The sequence below is a fragment of the Ptychodera flava genome, chromosome 1, assembly GCF_041260155.1.
Source record: "Ptychodera flava strain L36383 chromosome 1, AS_Pfla_20210202, whole genome shotgun sequence".
NCBI classification, from domain to species: domain Eukaryota; kingdom Metazoa; phylum Hemichordata; class Enteropneusta; family Ptychoderidae; genus Ptychodera; species Ptychodera flava.
Genome location: NC_091928.1, coordinates 60312025 through 60330824, shown reverse-complemented (window position 1 = coordinate 60330824; position 18800 = coordinate 60312025). Strand labels below are relative to the sequence as shown.

At 37.6% G+C, this 18800-nt stretch overlaps 1 protein-coding gene across 1 annotated transcript in view; it reads left to right on the top strand.

The window, feature by feature from the left end:
- LOC139142172 (synaptonemal complex protein 1-like) overlaps positions 1-10383 on the top strand; it is a 31354-nt gene extending 20971 nt beyond the window's left edge. The window contains exons 4-10 of the mRNA XM_070712027.1: positions 55-137; positions 645-705; positions 1009-1263; positions 2523-3002; positions 3136-4369; positions 5406-5714; positions 6964-10383. Of these exons, the coding sequence (XP_070568128.1) occupies positions 55-137; positions 645-705; positions 1009-1263; positions 2523-3002; positions 3136-3902 (1646 nt within the window). The 3' untranslated portion in view covers positions 3903-4369; positions 5406-5714; positions 6964-10383. The remainder of the gene's footprint in view (positions 1-54; positions 138-644; positions 706-1008; positions 1264-2522; positions 3003-3135; positions 4370-5405; positions 5715-6963) is intronic.
- The last annotated feature ends 8417 nt before the right edge of the window (positions 10384-18800 follow it).

Genomic DNA, 18800 nt, shown 5'->3' with positions numbered 1-18800 from the left:
TAGATTTAGTGAACTATTTTGACTTAACTCATTGTATCATTCACTTTCTTTCAGGAGATTGCGGTGGAATTCAACCAATGAGAATCTATGATGTCATGACAGAAGACACTGTCGATGAAATCCAGGTTCGTTTTGAAGTGAGTAAAATCATGATTCTATATCATCAAGCTACGAGTACGACACTCTCTGTAATGGCAGGTTGTGCCAAAAAATGGTATTGTTTTAGAGTGAATTAGAAATTTATTGCTTTTCATGTTTAAAAATTACCGCGATATAGAAAGAAACTAGGATCTCTTGTCCCTTCTTTTATCAGCTTAGTACACCTTGTGCTGAAATAAACAAATTTACAGTAAAATTCTTTATCTAAGGAATTGAAATTTTCTGTTTGACTTAATTCTGCTTGACATACATCCATGAAGATTGATGTGGTAACAATTACACTTTACAATTACACTTCAAAATTACTCATATTCAAACTTCGTTGACTTTGAATTTGCTGTATGAATCATAGAATAAGGAGGCAGGACTGTCAACACATAAATATCATATTTGACAAAAAAAACTTGCTGTCTAATGTCATAAGCAAGATTGAACGTCTTCATTAAGCAAATATGAGATAAGAAGTAACGTTTGTATTTTTTAAGGTTGGAGAAACATGTGTTGAAGAAAAACTGACAGACATTGCACAGGATGACCTTGGACAGAGTAAGTACTATCTTTGCTGGTTTGGTTGTGACACTATAAATCACCAACATTTCTCTCTAAATAACTGAGATATTTCAGTCACCTATTTTGTACATGAACCATTAAAAACTTGTACTTATTCTACAAAATGAACGGTCCCATAGTTTTTCAATCGCATTCCAGGTTGTTAATCTAATACCTAGCATCTGGTGCACAAATAATGATGACTCGTAAAAATATCATAAAGTGTGGCAAAATTGGAACAGATGACAGTATACCTTTGACTTACCCCTTTTAATACCTGATATTTATTTTGTTTTGCAGATGAAGAACAAGTGAAGTTGTTGCTGATAGGACTTGATCCTGATCATGATATCAAGTCATCTACTGTGCGTACACTGTTTAAAGCTGAGAAGTGTATCAGACTTAAAGGGAAGCAGTTTGATATATTCAAAGTGATGGTTACAATGACAGACACAGTTCAACATATCCTATCCTGTAGACAGGATGTCTTAGCACTACTGGGTGTTACAAGGTATCTCTTGACTGTTGCACCAACTCAGGACCATGATACTCAAGGTAACAATGTCTGCTTTTTTGATCATCCATAAAGATTCAGTTGGCATTTAACTTCTATATGTTTACGATGGCAGATTGTTCAAATTGAGTTGTCTGCATTCTAAGAAGAGATGCATAATTTACTGCAGTTATTATATGTGCCAAAAGTAAAGAACTAATTTTGGGATAATTTGACAGTGAAGTAATGTCGGTTTAATGTGCAAATGTAAGCTCATCTGCTTTTTTAAACAATACACTTGTTTTAATGAGTAATTTGTAATGTTGAAACATTCAGCTTTACGGCACCTAACACTTTTGAAACATTTGTCCCAAATTAGTTCCAATCGGTAATTCTATGCAAATATACAGAGGTTTTCCTCATGGCTATCAAGTCACTATTTCGTTTTCATTGAACTAAAAACCATAAATGTTGAAACTATCAAACTGGTTTGTAAAGTCCTGAATCTAGGTCAATTTTGTGTTTGATATTTTGTCCTTTAAAAGATGTAAGACCCTAATGTTTTACTTTCCAATATAAACACTTCTATCCATGTTTTTTATCAATCGAAAATACAATTCATGAGTTTCAGGAGAAATGCTAGAGGCTAAGTTCAAATTACTTTGAGTACATTTCTTGTACTTTTGGGATATTACATTGATGTTATTATTAACTAAATATAACATATCAAATAACAGATCATGTAACAATCTTTCTCTTCTAATTTGTCTCAGCCAGGCTTTCTTTAGCATTCTCAAAATGTTATTCTTCAATATGAGATGATTTTTGACGTTTAATGGATTATGATGTATAATGATGACGCCTTTCATTAAGCATACATTTTATTGTCCCTGTAATTAGGGAAAAAGGTGGAATGGAAGTTGTCTCCTTATAGTGAATATTCTATTTGCTGTATTTATGAATGGAGCAACACTTCTCCCAATGCAACCACGATGAGCGATGAAAATTTAATTTATATGAAAAGTATTGATTAGTAGTATTCTAAAAATAGTTCCAAAAGTACAATTTAGTATTAACAGGCAAGTAATACTGATACATGTAGGTAAGTAAACAAACGCTTTACAAAGTATCACACCCAACATAGAGAAGAAAGGCTGCACCACTGTTTATTTCAAATTTCAAAAGTGATATATCATTTTTGATTTAATATGCTTTCAAGGAGTTCATGGAATCTTTATATGTCATACCGTAGAGTGGCTCCCAAGAACGCTTACAGAAAACTCTTCACTTACATGCAGTTGTCTTTTGCCTTTTCTTGCAGAGCTTGAGGATCAACTCTTTACAGATGGACAACTCCTTTCTCAACCAATAACCGACGAAAATGTCAGTTTAGTTGCTAGAAGTTTACTTCCGTATCAAATTAGCAACATAAAAATTTCAGAGTACAAAGCAGACCGGCTGTTAACACTAATAAGTGAGAAATACTCAGACATAGACATTCAAAAGTCAGTTATAAAGAATCAGCTGGTTAAATCTAGACAGGAAAAGGCTATTGTGGAAAAGAAGATTATAGAATTGACAGAAAAGTTAGATAGAACTAAAGAGACGTCTATCAGACAACGTGTTGGAATAGATTCTCTGAGAAAGAAATATTCATCTGAACTGGAACAAAAGAATGAAGTAATTAACGATCTCCATGCAAAGCGTTTGGACTTTGAACAGACTCAGACAGAGCTCAGACGACAAGTACTCGAAGACATCAAAACTGGAATATATTCCAAAGACAGAGGAGATATTAAAGGTGACCTTTTCCATTATTCATGCTCAGAAGCATAAAGAACATTGATGGGGCTAATGTTTTACATATTATAAAGCAACTGAAACTTAAAGTATAGCAAGAAAAAAATTAACTCAAAGTATCTATTTTTTGTCAGTGATCAAATTCCAACAAGACAGTGAAGGTGGTAGGAAAACAATGACCAAACCATCACAACCTGAGACAGCTGATAGAGATGGAAGTGAGATGAGGAAAGGCAAACCAACACAACCTGAGATGACTGGCAGGGAGGGAAGTGAGATGGAGACAGCCACATCAACACAGCCTGAGATGACCGGCAGGGATAGAAGTGAGATGGAGACAGCCACACCAACACAACCTGAGATGACTGGCAGGGATGGAAGTGAGATGGAGACAGCCACACCAACACAACCTGAGATGACTGGCAGGTACGGACGTGAGATGGAGACAGCAACAGAAACACAACATGAGGTGTCTGCCAGGGATGGGCGTGAGGTAGAGACAGCCACATCAGCAAAACCTGAAATTACTGCCAGAGATGAAAGGAAGATAGAGCCAGCAATCTCAACACAACTTGAGATGACTGATAGTTATGGACGTGAGAGGGAGACAGCCACACCAACACAACCTAAGATTACTGTCAGCGATGGAGGTGAGATAACAGCCACACCAACACAACCCAAGATGACTGTCAGCGATGGAAGTGAGATGGAGACAGCCACACCAACACAACCTAAGATGACTGTCAGCGATGGAAGTGAGATGGAGACAGCCACATCAACACAACCTGAGATGACTGGCAGGGAGGGAAGTGAGATGGAGACAGCCACACCAACACAACCTGAGATGACTGTCAGGGAGGGAAGTGAGATGGAGACAGCCACACAAGCACAACCTGGATGACTGGCAGGGATGGAACGCGGGCGAGACAGCAACATCAACACAACCTGAAATGACTGCCAGGGATAGAACTGACATTGAGACAGCCTCACCAACACATAGGGATGGAAATGAGAAGGAGGCATCCACATCAACACAACCTGAGATGACTGACAGGGAGGGAAGTGAGATGGAGACAGCAACATCAACAAAATCTGACATGACAAACAAGGAGGAAAATGAGATGAAGACAGGGTCATCAACACAAAGGGATATGAGCTGCAATAAAGGAAGTGATATAGATACAGTCACACCAAGACAACCTGAAATGAATGGCCGAGAAGGGATCGAAATGCAGGCAGTTTCAGTAGCAGAATCTGAAATGATTAGGAAAGAAATTTGGAGAAAGGAATCACCAACAACATTTCTAAGAGAGAAAAGAATAGTTGAGAAAGAGGAACTAAATAATGCAGAAACTGAAAACGTGAGAGGTAAGTTTTAATGTACGGCTTTTCTTATTGGAAGTGATAACTATGGTATATGGCATTTCAAGTCATTCCTTATTCAGGCTGTGCCCTCTAATATTCATGGTTCAGGGTTTTTTCTAAAATTCTCTGAGTCAACCTTATAGTACTTACTGAATACTATTTTGTAAAAATTATCTCGAGTACAAGGGAAATGGGGGAGTCAATGGAGTTTCAAAGTTGCCCATAGATCAACTACTTATAATTCTCTTCAAGATGTAATGTCAATGACAGATCTAGGTGAATATTAGCAAACACATATCAGAGCAGAGTTACAGGATGTATCAGTGTAGCAGCCAGAATGCACCCTTGTGACAATGTCCCCAAAACAGCTAGAGAATACATTGTCTTGCATTTTCACATACTTTGGCTCTCCTCTGGTCAACTGTGTTCAATGGGTGTAGTATTCAAGTAATATCTGATACTGACTATGATCTTTGTTTTGCATGATTATTTTGAAATTCATATTTATGTTTCAGAGCTGCGATGAGGCGTATCTATAATGCTGCATTTCATATAACTTATGTTTAGTCGGCCTGAACAAATACTTGCCTGAAAATAAAGCATAACAATGCAGTCCTTAAATTTTGTGTTGTGACACTATTTTGATACTAAATAACGTAAACTTTGACTAATAAAATGCATGTTGTACCTAATGTACAAAATGTCCCCGAAATAAATAGTGATGGGACACAGTCTCCCTTATTGAAAATTACTGGCTGCAACACTAATATATGCATTGGGAAACTAGCTTTATATGGATAGAGTACAATATTATGGATAGTATGACTTGTATAGATCATGTATGGAGCACAGAAAGAGAAGTAAGAGTCCATCTATTTGGACAGAGATAGGAAAAGATCAGCAATAGCAGTCTGAGAGAGGTCCCTTTATATGAATCAAATTTTTGGAACAAGTGATCTTAAATTATAAGTCCTGCATTTGCCAAAATCATAGGTCAGATATTTCTCACAGTTGACACAGATTTCTGATCAATCCTCAGGGAATGAAGATTCTGAAGGTGTTCTGAGTAAGATCTTCAAACGTCTCCCCTGTCGTAAATATAGGAGCTTTGCATGTACAGTAATGCCGAGAGGTAATGATGGACATAGTGATTTAGTTACTACTGGTAGAGAAGAATTGTCAAGTGGTTCTGTGTTTGCTGACGAGGTGACTGCTTGTGTAGTGATTCCTGGTAGTGCAGAGGGACAAAGTGGTTCAGATAGTGATGATAGTGAGACGACAACTGATTCAGAGTACTTAGATGAGATGTCTGGTGATATAGTAACTCTGAAAACTACATGTTCATCAAGTAAGTATCAACAGTCTCAATTAAATTTATGACTCTAGAATTTTGACTTTCTGAATCTAAACAGCTCTTCTGAATAATTCTTTGATTTTAGAAAGTCAAGCGCTCTTTGGTGTCTCCCAAAATTTGGCAGACCAAAATGACCCTTCAAATGTATAAATTGAACCCACATGGATCAATCTATTGGCTATATTGACCAAAAGCAACACATTACGGTGCAAAGCTGGCAAAAAGCTGCATTATTGCAACTACAGGCCACTTTTGGCACCAGGTACCTACATTACCATTGACTAATACATGGCTACTCTACCCCACCACGGGGTTACAGTGACAATGGCGGGACAAGAAAAAACTCCTATGTACAAGAATGAAAAGCAAAGAGGAAGGGTGGACCATTAGGAGACCATCACTATTTACTGTTGTGGAATCAAAGGGACTAAAACATGATGAACAGTATGGGGGTATACATAAAAAGTGACAAACAAACAGGGATAGTGCATAAATGTCACGGTACATGACGGTAATTGTACCACCAAATATGAATTTGATTGCCAAATTGTCAAAAGTGTTCTGCATCAGGAGAGACTGACTTACCCTAGTTCATGGTGTTACCAATCTGGTACCCAAACACACATATCAATATCGGTTACTGTAGTAACACCAAACGCTACATCTTGCTTCAAATTTTCCTTAACCTATGCAACTTATTTGAAAGAAATAAAGGCAGTTTTGCAGAACTTGTAAAAACTGTATTCTCTTTAAAAAATTGTAGACTGATTTGTCAAATGGGAAAAAGACAATCCCAAATATATCCAAATACCAAAAGTTAACATATGCCAGATTTGGATAATGGGCGCCAAACAGTCATCAGTCTGATAAGCTCCATGATGTACCTGATGTTGACAGCAAAATTGAAAATCCACAGAAACATGTATGTATTAATTACTGAAGCAGCTGAACTTGATTTTCCGTCACCATAATTCTTGTTTCATTTAAATTCTGAACAAGAGCTCAGTGATGCATGTTTGTACCAAATATTAAGCTAACCCTAACCTCTGCACTTGTTTCAATACTGATATACTTGTACTGTGACGTATGGTCATGCATCAATTATTGACTTTTGAGCCTCAAAACAGCTGTTGATTCAATTTTATAGAGTGAAAATCAGTAGATCTTGAGTTGAAAGCCTGATTTTAATTGTGCTTACTTCACATTGACTACCTTTATCAAATTTTTACTTTTGACTTTTCAGGGTATTGGTCTAAAATTGTTCTGGAAGGTACTCAAGAAGAGCAAAACCAATTCCAAAATGTATGCGGACTTGCTTTCCATAATGATAAACTTTTTGTGTGTGACAGAAACAAGAACATTGTGCACATACTGAATCCAGACTATTCATGTGATAAGGTATTGGGCAGTTTTAGCGGTCAGTTTACCAAGCCATTTCGGCCAGTATCCATTGCCGTCTCTCAGGACAACTTCTACTTCATCCTTGATGACAAAAATTTACAAGTTGTTGTTTGTAATCAAGATGATAAAATCATCAGATTAATCAATCTACCTGAAGACACAAAACCCTGGTGCATAGCTCTTGTGAAAGAATTTGTTTTTGTAACAGAGGTCATAGGTCACCGCATCCTCAAGTACACCCAGGGTGGACAGTTTGTTGCAGAAGTTGGTGGTCAAGGTCATGGTAAAACCAAATTTAACTTCCCCTACTTTATTGCTGCAAGCAGCAGGGATGTCATCATGGTGTCTGACTATTGGAATCACTGCATTAAGTGTTTTGATACTGAGTTCAATTACCTGTACCAATATGGTCAGTATGGTGGTGGTGATGGTTGGCTTGGTAATGCACACAGCATTGCTGTTGATGGCAATGATAATGTTTATGTTTGCGATGAAGGCAATGATAGGATTGCTAAGTGGAGTAGTGATGGAAAGTGGATCTGTAATCTATTTCAATATGAAGTGAGATGGCCCTTGTACATAGCAGTCACTCCTGCTGGTGATAGGATTGCAGTTAGTGGACAACATGGGGATAAAATTGTAGTCTTTTCTCAGTAGACAGACAAACAAAGATGACATCATTTATAAAAATTATGCAGACTGTTGAGGTGCTGTTTGTTTGTCTTGTAGCTACTGGCATTTGCCTGTTTCCAGAAATGGAATGTTGTTATTGTGATAGACCAAACTTTACATATCAAGCATATATATTGATACAATTTTCTCCAATTTTTTATGTAGATTTTGTACTGAAGGAAAACACATCTTCTGTTAATGTTAAATGCTGCCACATAAACAACAGAAAAAATAGGCAGAGAAAAATGCAGTGGTACATTTCTGTGTAGCATATACAGAGAGCAGCTGTCTATGTCAATAAGAAAAATGAAGGCAAATTTTGTGGAGTTTCACCAACGACCAACCTCCACCTCTGCAAACTTGAAATAAAGAGAAAAAAAAGGATACTACAATGAATAAACGTCCTTGTCTGACACACATTTGTCACAAGGTAAAATATCACCACTGATTCATAAAATTCCAAGCTGCTGCATTGACATGAATTTTCCCTTCTTTTACATGGAATTCAATGGCTGTCGCTAAAAAGGAAGTCTTGCACTTTGTAATTTCATGGTTTTATATCCCATATAAACAGTAAATGTTGACTGGAATAATGCCGGAAGGGTAACCAATCAGAAGAAATGCCTCGCAAACATAGGAAACCCAATACAAAATCACTGTACAGTGTAGGCAAACATGACTGCCGTTTTACTTCTCATTATAAGTGTTACAAATGTGAAATGTCAGAAGTTTAAACGTTTTACAAACAGGAGGAACAGAGGGTGAAGAACATTTTTTGTGAGTGAAAACCTGTCAAAATGTGGCAAAATATTTAATGTAACATATTTCTATACATGCTTCATGCCACCTATGTTTGCATGACATTTCAAAAACAATTACCACTGACGTCTTGAATTTAGAGCTAATATTTCGGAATAAATATTTTGACTTTGCCAATTGTCTCCTGAGCATGGGTTGTTTAAATGTGGTCATTTTTGACACATTTTCATGGTTGAATTGATTTTCTTTGACAAGAAGTGTAAAGAAATCAAGTGTGATTTGTTTACAAAAACATATGAACATCATGTCAACAAATCAATATGAGAGTTATCTTTTGCAGTATGAACAGAATTGTACACCAAAATGTTTTTATTCCAGCCATATTATCTCCGCAGGAGCAATACTCAAAGAGTGAGTTGTTGTGAAGATTTTTCAGATATTTTGGTTGCTTGAACAAGAGGTGGTATTCAACATATCATACATGTTATGCAGATGAAAGAACGGATGGACCAATAACATCTCAACTGGCAGAGAACAGCTACAGCTAACAGTTATAATGACAATGATCCTTTGTGTTTTCAGGATTATGATAATCAGTGTAATCAATGTAAAATTAAATCAAATAGAGCTAAAAAATTAGATCTTTTAATTTCGAATTTTAACAATAAGATTAAGTTTTATGAAAATAAACTACACAGTAAGAGATCAGAGTCGTGTCATTTTGGGTATGACCAGATCGACAGTGACAGTAAATGTAAATTTACACGGGCATTGAAAACAAAACAACTTTTGAGAATTTGTATGGCCAGATTTCAGGAAAGTTTCCCAGACTTAATTACTGGAAAAGGCCCTAATAAGATACCTTTAAAGGTGCGACGACGTTTCATCAAACCTCCCAAGACGTTCGGTATATCAAGGAAGTTGTCCGGGAAAGATGAATTTTTACTTGTATTAATGAAGTTAAGTTTAGGCCTTCTACATAGGGATTTAGCGTACGGATTTGGCATTTCTGCTTATACTGTTAGCAAAATATTCTAACATGGCTAAAATTTTTGTTAAAAGAATTGAGAGTTATGATTTTTAACCCCCCAAGACATGTTGGTTGGCAGCATCTTCCACAGAAGTTTTCGAATGTTCAGTTTAAAGATTGTCGCCATGTCATTAATTGCACCGAGATTTTTATTGAAACACCGAGAGATTTGCAAATTCAGGCTGCCACATGGTCAGATTATAAACACCACCACACAATCAAATATCTGTTGAGTATTATACCAACCGGGCATTCAATTTGTATCATGTGGGTGGGTGGGCGTACTTCCGATATTCATACTGTAAAACAGTCGGGTTTTCTTGATATAGTGGAAGAGCAGGATATGGTAATGGCTGATGGGGGTTTTCAAATAGGGGATGAACTTCTCATTCGGCATGCGCATCTGTATATACCACCAGGTCGTAGGGGGACACAACAAATGTCTAAGGCGAATGTCCAAAAAACAAAGAAAATTGCAAACCGTAGAATTTATATAGATATGGCCATAAGGAGGTTGAAAACGTTCAGAATATTAAACATGACTTGCAAGTTTACTCTTAACATTTAGATGACATAGTTTATTGTTGTGCTGCTCCCTGTAATTTATATCCGTCTCTGTGTAAATAACAAAAAAATTGTACTTTTTATTACATTATTCTGTTGAACCCGCTAGACTTTTACCCAATATACAAACGCCTATAAAACGTATCAGCTGCTTCTGCCACTATGTACATCATATCTGCAAATAAGATGTACACTGTACTGTTTTATTAAATGTAAATAAATTCTATGGTATGTTTAAATTCATATGGTACAAATCTTTTATTTCACTGACATATAAAATGTAATAGTTTTTATAAACATTATTTACACGATTTCTTCCGAGTTTGACATAATTATCACATGACTTCGTGATATGACATCAAATAGTCCTAGGCCAAGAAAAAAATGTGTTTCCGGTAACCCGACCTACCTAGTGTACCCCCCGACCATGAAATATTTATAGCCTTTAAGAAGAATATCCTGCTAGATTACGCGAAATTTGTTAAAATATGATATTAAACGTAATTTTCATTTATTTATACAATTCCGACACGATTACTGCCCCAATCTCATTGCAAACATGTTCCTCGCATGGTAACATATTTTGTTATATTTTCTTTAGGCCGAGTCATAATAAGAAAAAAAATAAAAACACATAAAAACCCTAGCTACCCTATTTTTGAAGCGCATGTTACAGATAATATATATTTTGGCCCTGAACATTCAATATTGACGGCTGAAAGTCCACATGCAGTCATCTACAGAGCACGTTTCACTTTGCCAGTAATTAGTTCTACAGCAATACTTTAATCAAGTCTTTGCAGCATATCAATCCAGTAACTTTGATCAAACTCAATTCTTTCAAGGTGGTAACCGGGGATGTATTTACAAAAAATCACACCATATATGTCCAGTTACTCCCATCTGTCCCTGTATCTGGGCGTAATAGCTATGGTTGTGTTTCAATGTGACTTTCTCATTTTCCGTCACCAGATAATCAGGACTCCCAGCCCCTAGAGCAATGTGAGCATTATTCGAGGACACTTAATTTCAACGTGACCTTGGCGCATCACTCGCATGAAATCAACAAATCAGGGTGGCAGCCAAGTAGGGTCTATTTCTATCGATAAATATACCACATTCCTACTTGTGACATTTCTGTGGTTCTGAATTAAAATACTGGTGTGTTTTGTTTTGCGACTGGTTCCATGTTGCGGCCTTGTTTAATAAGAGCAGGTAAGTCTCGATTTACAGGTCTGTAACCCATCAACCTAGCCACTAAGCTAGTCGTGTCTTTAGAGCGATTTGATTTGTCATTTCGCAGTGTATTAACTCTAGTGTATACAGAATAAAAATTAGAAGAAGTAATTCTTCCAGCTCTAATGTCATGCCACAGTACACTCTGATTTTGTAACCTTGTATAACTTTCGATCATATTAATATCATCTTCTGAATATTTTGGAAATAAAGAAAGAAAAGACCTTAAATTACTTTCTAAACTACGATCTTCATTCGTAGAAGCTTCAGCTAAACTAATTAAATTGATTGCCTCTGTGCACTGTAAACTGCTACGCGGTCATCTAGACCAGGCAAATCAGTGTCATTTTCTGAATTTGGAATAGCTGATATTTCAGCTATGGCTCCGCAGTCCGGGATAGTTGTGTTATCACCATGTCCTGCTTCGGGATCATCGCTAGTCATAGATGGCTCTTCAATCCATGGTGAATAAACGTGACCTTGGAACAGATTCGCGGAGTTGTTGGTAAGATTTTGTTTCTCAGCACTTGAAGTTTCATGTCTCGCATGAACAGAAGAAAATAGCCGTTTTTTTTGAGTCGATAAGTTTAGTCTTTTCATCTCCTAAAAGTATTTGAACAACGGATTAAAACGAACAGATTAAAACAAACCTGAAAGTTACAGACATCAGGCTTTTTAATTGAAAAAGCACTATATGTTATGTAGAATAAAGTTAATAGCTAATGTTCGAATATATTTAGGTCAGTTTCAATTACATGTAGTGACATACTAAATATAGATTCCAGCCGTTGATATACTCACTGGTGACATCACGCACATGGCTATTATACTTTAAGATTTCCCATAAGCAGACATTTAGTGTTAAGTCATTATACATTTATGAAGCTATCAAAGACATATCATATAAAGCAGTCATAGTTTACTGACCTGAAGCATTGTATTTGGCTTGTTTAAAATCCATTTCTTTCACTCTAAGAGGGATTATTTCTGTTTTCCTCTTGGGTACATCCATTTGCATTTCAATTCTGTACATGGAAGGTTTGTCATACCAGTCCTGTTGACAGCTTCCACCCTGAACAGCATTGTTGTCACGTGACTGCAAGTCTCCCCTGAGCTGAGAAACATAATACAGAATAATATTAAAATTGAGTTTTGTTTCAAAATACTTAAAGTAGCAAATGACCACTCTTATTTTAAGTGTCCCCCGATTGACCGCGAAAGATGAACCACAACACCATCCTTATGCTGAAAACCGATACAGATAGATAGATATATAATATTTTATTATAGTGACACGGTTTCATATTCAACACAAGATTCTTATTTGAAAAAATACAAGAAATTTGTTTGAAACCCAAGCCGAGTTGTCAGCTTATGAGTCACTGGTTCCTATAAATTAAACTAACCGCACTGTGCGTCTAGATAACATATTTTACAGTATAACATAATTCATAAGGAAAGTATATTAAGTATTTGAAATTACATTTCTCCTTCTGATATACATTTCGTGAATACACTTAGCAAAGTTTCTGACATAACTGTGTGAGAAAAGTTGAACAAGTTTTTCATTTGATGGCAAATCATGAAGAACATCTGTAATCGAGGTGCGAATATCGTCGTACTGTTCGCAATCAAATATAAAATGAAATTCGTCCTCAACAATATTACAGTTACAGAGTAAACATATTCTCTGATCAATTTGCAAGTTAGAATACCGACCAGTTTCAATCCTCAAAGGTAATGTCCCGTTACGTAATCTTGCCATAACTGAGCGGTATTTATACGGGATATTAAGACGACTATGAATAAATATGCCCACTCCACCAAGCCGCGTATGGCTCGCCTTGAAATAAATTTCCTATTCTGACGAAAAAAGGTGTAATTATTCATTTTGAGAGTTTCATCGTCCCGCAGAAATGTTTCACAAACACAAATAATATCTAAGTTCATCTTCTTCAGCACAAGTTCTCGATATTCGGAAGAAACGTCAGACTTCGACCACCCGTTTACATTCCAACAACCAATATTGATACTCGACTGGTCTATCTGCTATTCTGTCTCTTTTCTATCGTCGTGTACCACTCTGCCGTATTTCCATTTTAATTTATGGTCGTCACCAATGGCTCGTAATATACTGCGGAAATTTGCATGGATTTGACGGGTATCTCGAGAAACGTCATTCTCAATATACACGGATTTGTAGTCAATGGACTTACGTAAGGATCGCTTGGCTTGGAAATAGCTCGTTTCTGTTCCATGGACTCCAAAGTTACCAACACAACCCCTGGATTCTTACCGTACGATTTCTTACGAGTAACATTAAGGCAGTTGGTATCAGTTTCCTGTAGTTTCAATCCGTCTCGAAATAAGGCTTTCAGTTTCTCAGCGATATTTTCCTCGACACGTTGTTCCAAGCCACGGACTACATTCACGCACCTGTTGGTATTCTCACCACTGCCTGTAGGATTTTCAAGGCTGTTAACTCGTTTCACAAGTCGTTCGAAGTCACCTCTCAGCTTTGATACTTCCATCGTTATTTCATCTCGGATCTCTCTTATAGCAGTATCGATAGATTTCGTAACCTTTGCTTCAGAAGATTTCATTTTTTGTGTCAGGTTTGTTTGTACACGTTGAATCTGGGCACTCAGGTCAGCCAGAGTAATGTCTTGCTCATGACCGGTGTCATGGCGGGTGTCACTTCTTCCATCAGCGGTGTCTTGACTGTTTGACAGAGCGCGGGTCTGTCTTTTCGCAATATTTCTGCTGGCCATACTTGGCAATTGTGTAATACAGATATGGTAATTCCGTTCAGTGGAAAATTTTGCTACGTCTTGGGTTTAGAGGAGATAGAAGTATCCTCAAGAGCGACTGCAAAACACGTCGCACACGTGCGTGTGACTATAAAACCACAACTCGTTAGCTTAAGACATGATCATATATATATATATATATATATATATATATATATATATATATATATATATATATATATATATATATATATATATATATAATTAAATATAAATTAGACAAGTAGAAAACCTTTTATATTCAATTTTATTCCGCTCTCTACCCGTACATTGATATGTATATCACAGGAGAGAGAGAGAGAGAGAGAGAGAGAGAGAGAGAGAGAGAAGAGAGAGAGAGAGAGAGAGAGAGAGAGAGAGAGAGAGACTGAATTTATTCCCAACTTGTTAGCTTCGAACGGCATTATCACGACGACGCTTGTTAAACGAGATTCACAGAAGACGGGTACCCTATTACTTTCACGGTGAAAGTCAACATGATGACGAACAATCACTATAAAATAACTTGGAAAGCTTACCCAGCAGTACATGTACAGTATGCAGAGTGTATTGAACCATCTCTCTTTACACAAATCCAACAATGATGAGGTGGACAACCTATTCTCTGCGATGGCGTGCAGTTCGCACATAGAAACACGTATTCAGTTTTAGCGGATGTATCTAGTAGAAAGATTTTCGTCATCCACTCAGCCTGAAATACCCCTACGCCTTGCCCTCCTTCATTAAGCATTCGTTTGGTGATGTCACCATTTGATGTCACTATTTCTGCCCGGGTGATCAACCATCACAAATTGGCATATGTTATTGAAATATAAGCTTATAGGAGGCCACTTCTTCACTCCACCCTCAGATTCTCCCACCCACCCATCCTTAATGAGAAGGGGATTTGGTAGTTGACCCGATGGGGTTGACAGGAGAGTAGAAACTCTTTTTCCTTTTCTTTAGTAATTTCCTGTTGTGTCTTCTTCAAAGGTATTCCCGTTTCCCATGCGGCAAATGCTCTCGCAACGAGCATAGCTTATGTCCCGTCTTTTTAGTCCCCTCTTAAACACATAGTCCTGAAGCGCGCAAATGTCCAGGTCTGGAAAATTTTTGGTGTCATGACTTCTTTGCATTCACGGTGCTCCGTATTTTTTCTGGTGGAAAACGGTAACGTCATATGTAGTTTATAAAAAATCCAGAAAGTCAAATAATCGTGATTGAACTTCGGAATTCAAGCTTGTATCACAGTCAAATTACTTTTGACCTCTCCCAAATAAAAGTATGTTATTCTGCGACAAAAAATATATGACTGTGTATATTACTAATCTACAATAAGCATGGCTTTACCGGCTACATTTTCACCGTACACTGTTTCTCTGTACGCTGGGTAGGCTTACACGATAGTTTATCGCAGCTTTTTTCACTGTAAACAAAATGTATTCTGTGACATTAAATGTCCTCCCACTCTCCAGGTCAAAAGTAGATTATGTCAGTCGGTTACGGTACACTTTTGATTAAAAATATAATTTGTTTGTTTTCTTTAATGAGCATACCGTATATTGGCGTAGCCGGCACTGCCAGCGTGAATGAATGAAACAAAGCACACAACACGAAGGCGTCGCAATCTGAAATGTCACGGTGCAAAGGAAAATAAATTTGGCTTGGATTCATAAAGAAAGTATTCAACAGGGGAAATTATGTTCGATATATCTGTTGTCATAAGAATTCCTGTCACGTACTGATAAATTATGAAAGATACTTTGCCTTGACGCAGTTTGAAGTTCAGCGGAACGATGGCGCCGCTCTAATTCTCTAACTGCGGATGCTGAGAGCGTCTTTGGCACGAATGACCCCGTGACTCCTATTTTATTCACCGTATTACCGCGCCAGCTGAAAGTAGTGGGTGCGGGGGATATAAACATCGACGCCTACGGCTCCTCGCTGCCATTTATTGTTCATGCCCCAGCACCCCTCATCCTCAGGACTGTCACACTACACTAAATTAGTGGGTTCCAATTACCAGTGCCTGCAGCTCCTTACTGTCATCTGTATATTTCTTCATACATAAAAGTCAGTAGGGGCTCCATAATAGCAGCGCCTGCAGCTCCTCACTACCATCTGTCTGGTACCACCCTATAGTTGCCATGTTCAAATTTCTTAAATTTAAGTAGGCCAATCAAAGGGAGCCAGTTACGGTGCCATTAGTTCTGCGTACTGTGCGGTGTGTTCCCGGCGTTACACGGCCTGGTGGTAGACTCTCTCACAGCCCCTCGTCCGCTACGCAGCTCTATCCTCAACCATATGGTGATGCGCCCTCAACGGTCTTTCTAGCAAGCAAGGCTCACCAAGCCAGCCGGGTTATAGCGCAGCGGAACTTGGGGCTGTTAACACTTGTTTTTTCGATTTTTTTTTATTTTTCTGATTGGCTACTTGCAGACGGGTTTTCCGTCCAACGTAGGGCTTTCTTTCCACCCATATCGTGACTGACAGGCTGTGCTATCTATCGAACGTAAGCATGACGCAGCTGTGAAGTTAATTAATTAAGAAGGACAAACAACTCAGTCTCCTTATCTAAACATAGGAGCTTTATAGTTGCCAGTCTACGTAGTCATAGTCCAGACTGTGATACCATTTTACATCCATGGTGATACTACTGCAAGAGCTGTGCATAGTTACATGTTAGAGCTACTTCTCCTCAGAGATGGATACTTTAAATTTGCGTCTTTTCTGTTCAATGACAGTCCTTCGATACTCCAGTTCTGTCTACTCAACTGTAAGTGTTGGTTATATAGAATATACAAACGTTGCATAACATTTCCTTGCAAATTTTGACTAGTCACTGAGTGAGACAGTTCAAGCACAGGCGACCCAATAAGTTCTGACTTTTTCACACTGTTTTCTCTATCATTTTCTCTTCTTTCTTCATGCTCTGAATGATCGGAATAAATAAAATAAATGGTTTATATAACCTAACCTAGCCTCTGTGACTCTTTATTTATTTTACACTCCATTACAAGGACGTATATCTCTCATACACACATGCTGTAATTAATTAGTCAACACAACTAATTATGCTAATCCGTGGACTTATCAGAGGTTGGTCAACATCGGAAAGATAGTGATGTTAATGAAAAAGGGGCGTTTTAGTAACCATTCCTATCTTTCGCGATGTTGACCAACCCGTAAAATCCCTGATAAGTCCACGGATTAGCATAATTAGTTGTGTTGACTAATTAATTACAGCATGTGTGTATGAGAGATATACGTCCTTGTAATGGAGTGTAAAATAAATAAAGAGTCACAGAGGCTAGGTTAGGTTATATAAACCATTTATTTTATTTATTCCGATCATTCAGAGCATGAAGAAAGAAGAGAAAATGATAGAGAAAACAGTGTGAAAAAGTCAGAACTTATTGGGTCGCCTGTGGTTCAAGGTCCAATTCAGTTAATGCACAACTTCATAACAGTCCAAAAGTTAGCAAATAATTCATGTTAAAATTCCAATTTAATGGGTCCACCGTCCAGTACTATCAATATCGACAACTGTCTAGTCATCAGCAATCATTGTCAGTGCTTGATTACTAAATTTGTATTTATATATTTCTGTCAAAACTTAGAATCTATAACATATTGTCATGTGCAAATAACCAGTCAGTCAGTCATTCAGCTGAAATACTGAAAATGTTTTAATAAATTTACTGAATTTACTGCCATTGGCACATGATGACAGGGCTTCTATTAAATTGCTTGTCTCACAACTTCCCGATGTGACATTTAAATTTTGTCAATGCACCGGCGTTTTCAACGCTTCACTGTAGACTTTTTGAGCCATGAACATTCCACCCCAGTGACTATAATAGCACAACAGCTAAAGTTAGTATCTATTTCGGTAATTGCGTAATAGTACAAGCCTAAGATATCTAAGTAGTGTGCTACCAACACTGATATCACTTGTTATCTCATAGGAGGCATGTCTGTCTCGAAAGCTGGTCCAATGGCAGGCAAAATGGAAAAAGTATGGGTGGAGTTTTGACAACCAATCAAAAAAATCGAAATAAAATCGAAAGAACAATTGTTAACAGCCCCTCGCCGGCTTCGCCGGCTCGCTGAGCCGAGCTTCGCTAGACTCACCCTCTGAGGGCAGTATTATGGTCAGAGGTGAAGCAGGCGAGGGGCTGTGAGAGAGTCTAGGCCTGGTGTAACACCGGGAACACACAGCAGATTTAGCAGGGCTACGGTGCCACCTATTACTACTTTTGTAACCTTGAATCAAGAAGGTATATCAACAGTTAAGAGGCCAAGGGTGTATTCTAGATTTATTTAAATCGTGCTTTCTTAGTATTTGCAAGACATTCATGAAAGTTTAAAACTTCTAATATTACAACTAAGGGCTGATAAACACAAAATCCATGTACAATGCACTCAAGGTCCTATTCACCTAATTCACCGCGGATCTTAATCGAAACCGATAATGCGAGTGTGTTAGCAAGTTGATGATTTTTTGTATTATCGCGGCATTTACAATTGACCAGTATGGCTATGTTTTGACACAGGATAGGACCAACAATCGCTGGCACAAGATCACTAATTCACTTCCGTTCGGCAGAAAATAGTGCAGACCTTGAA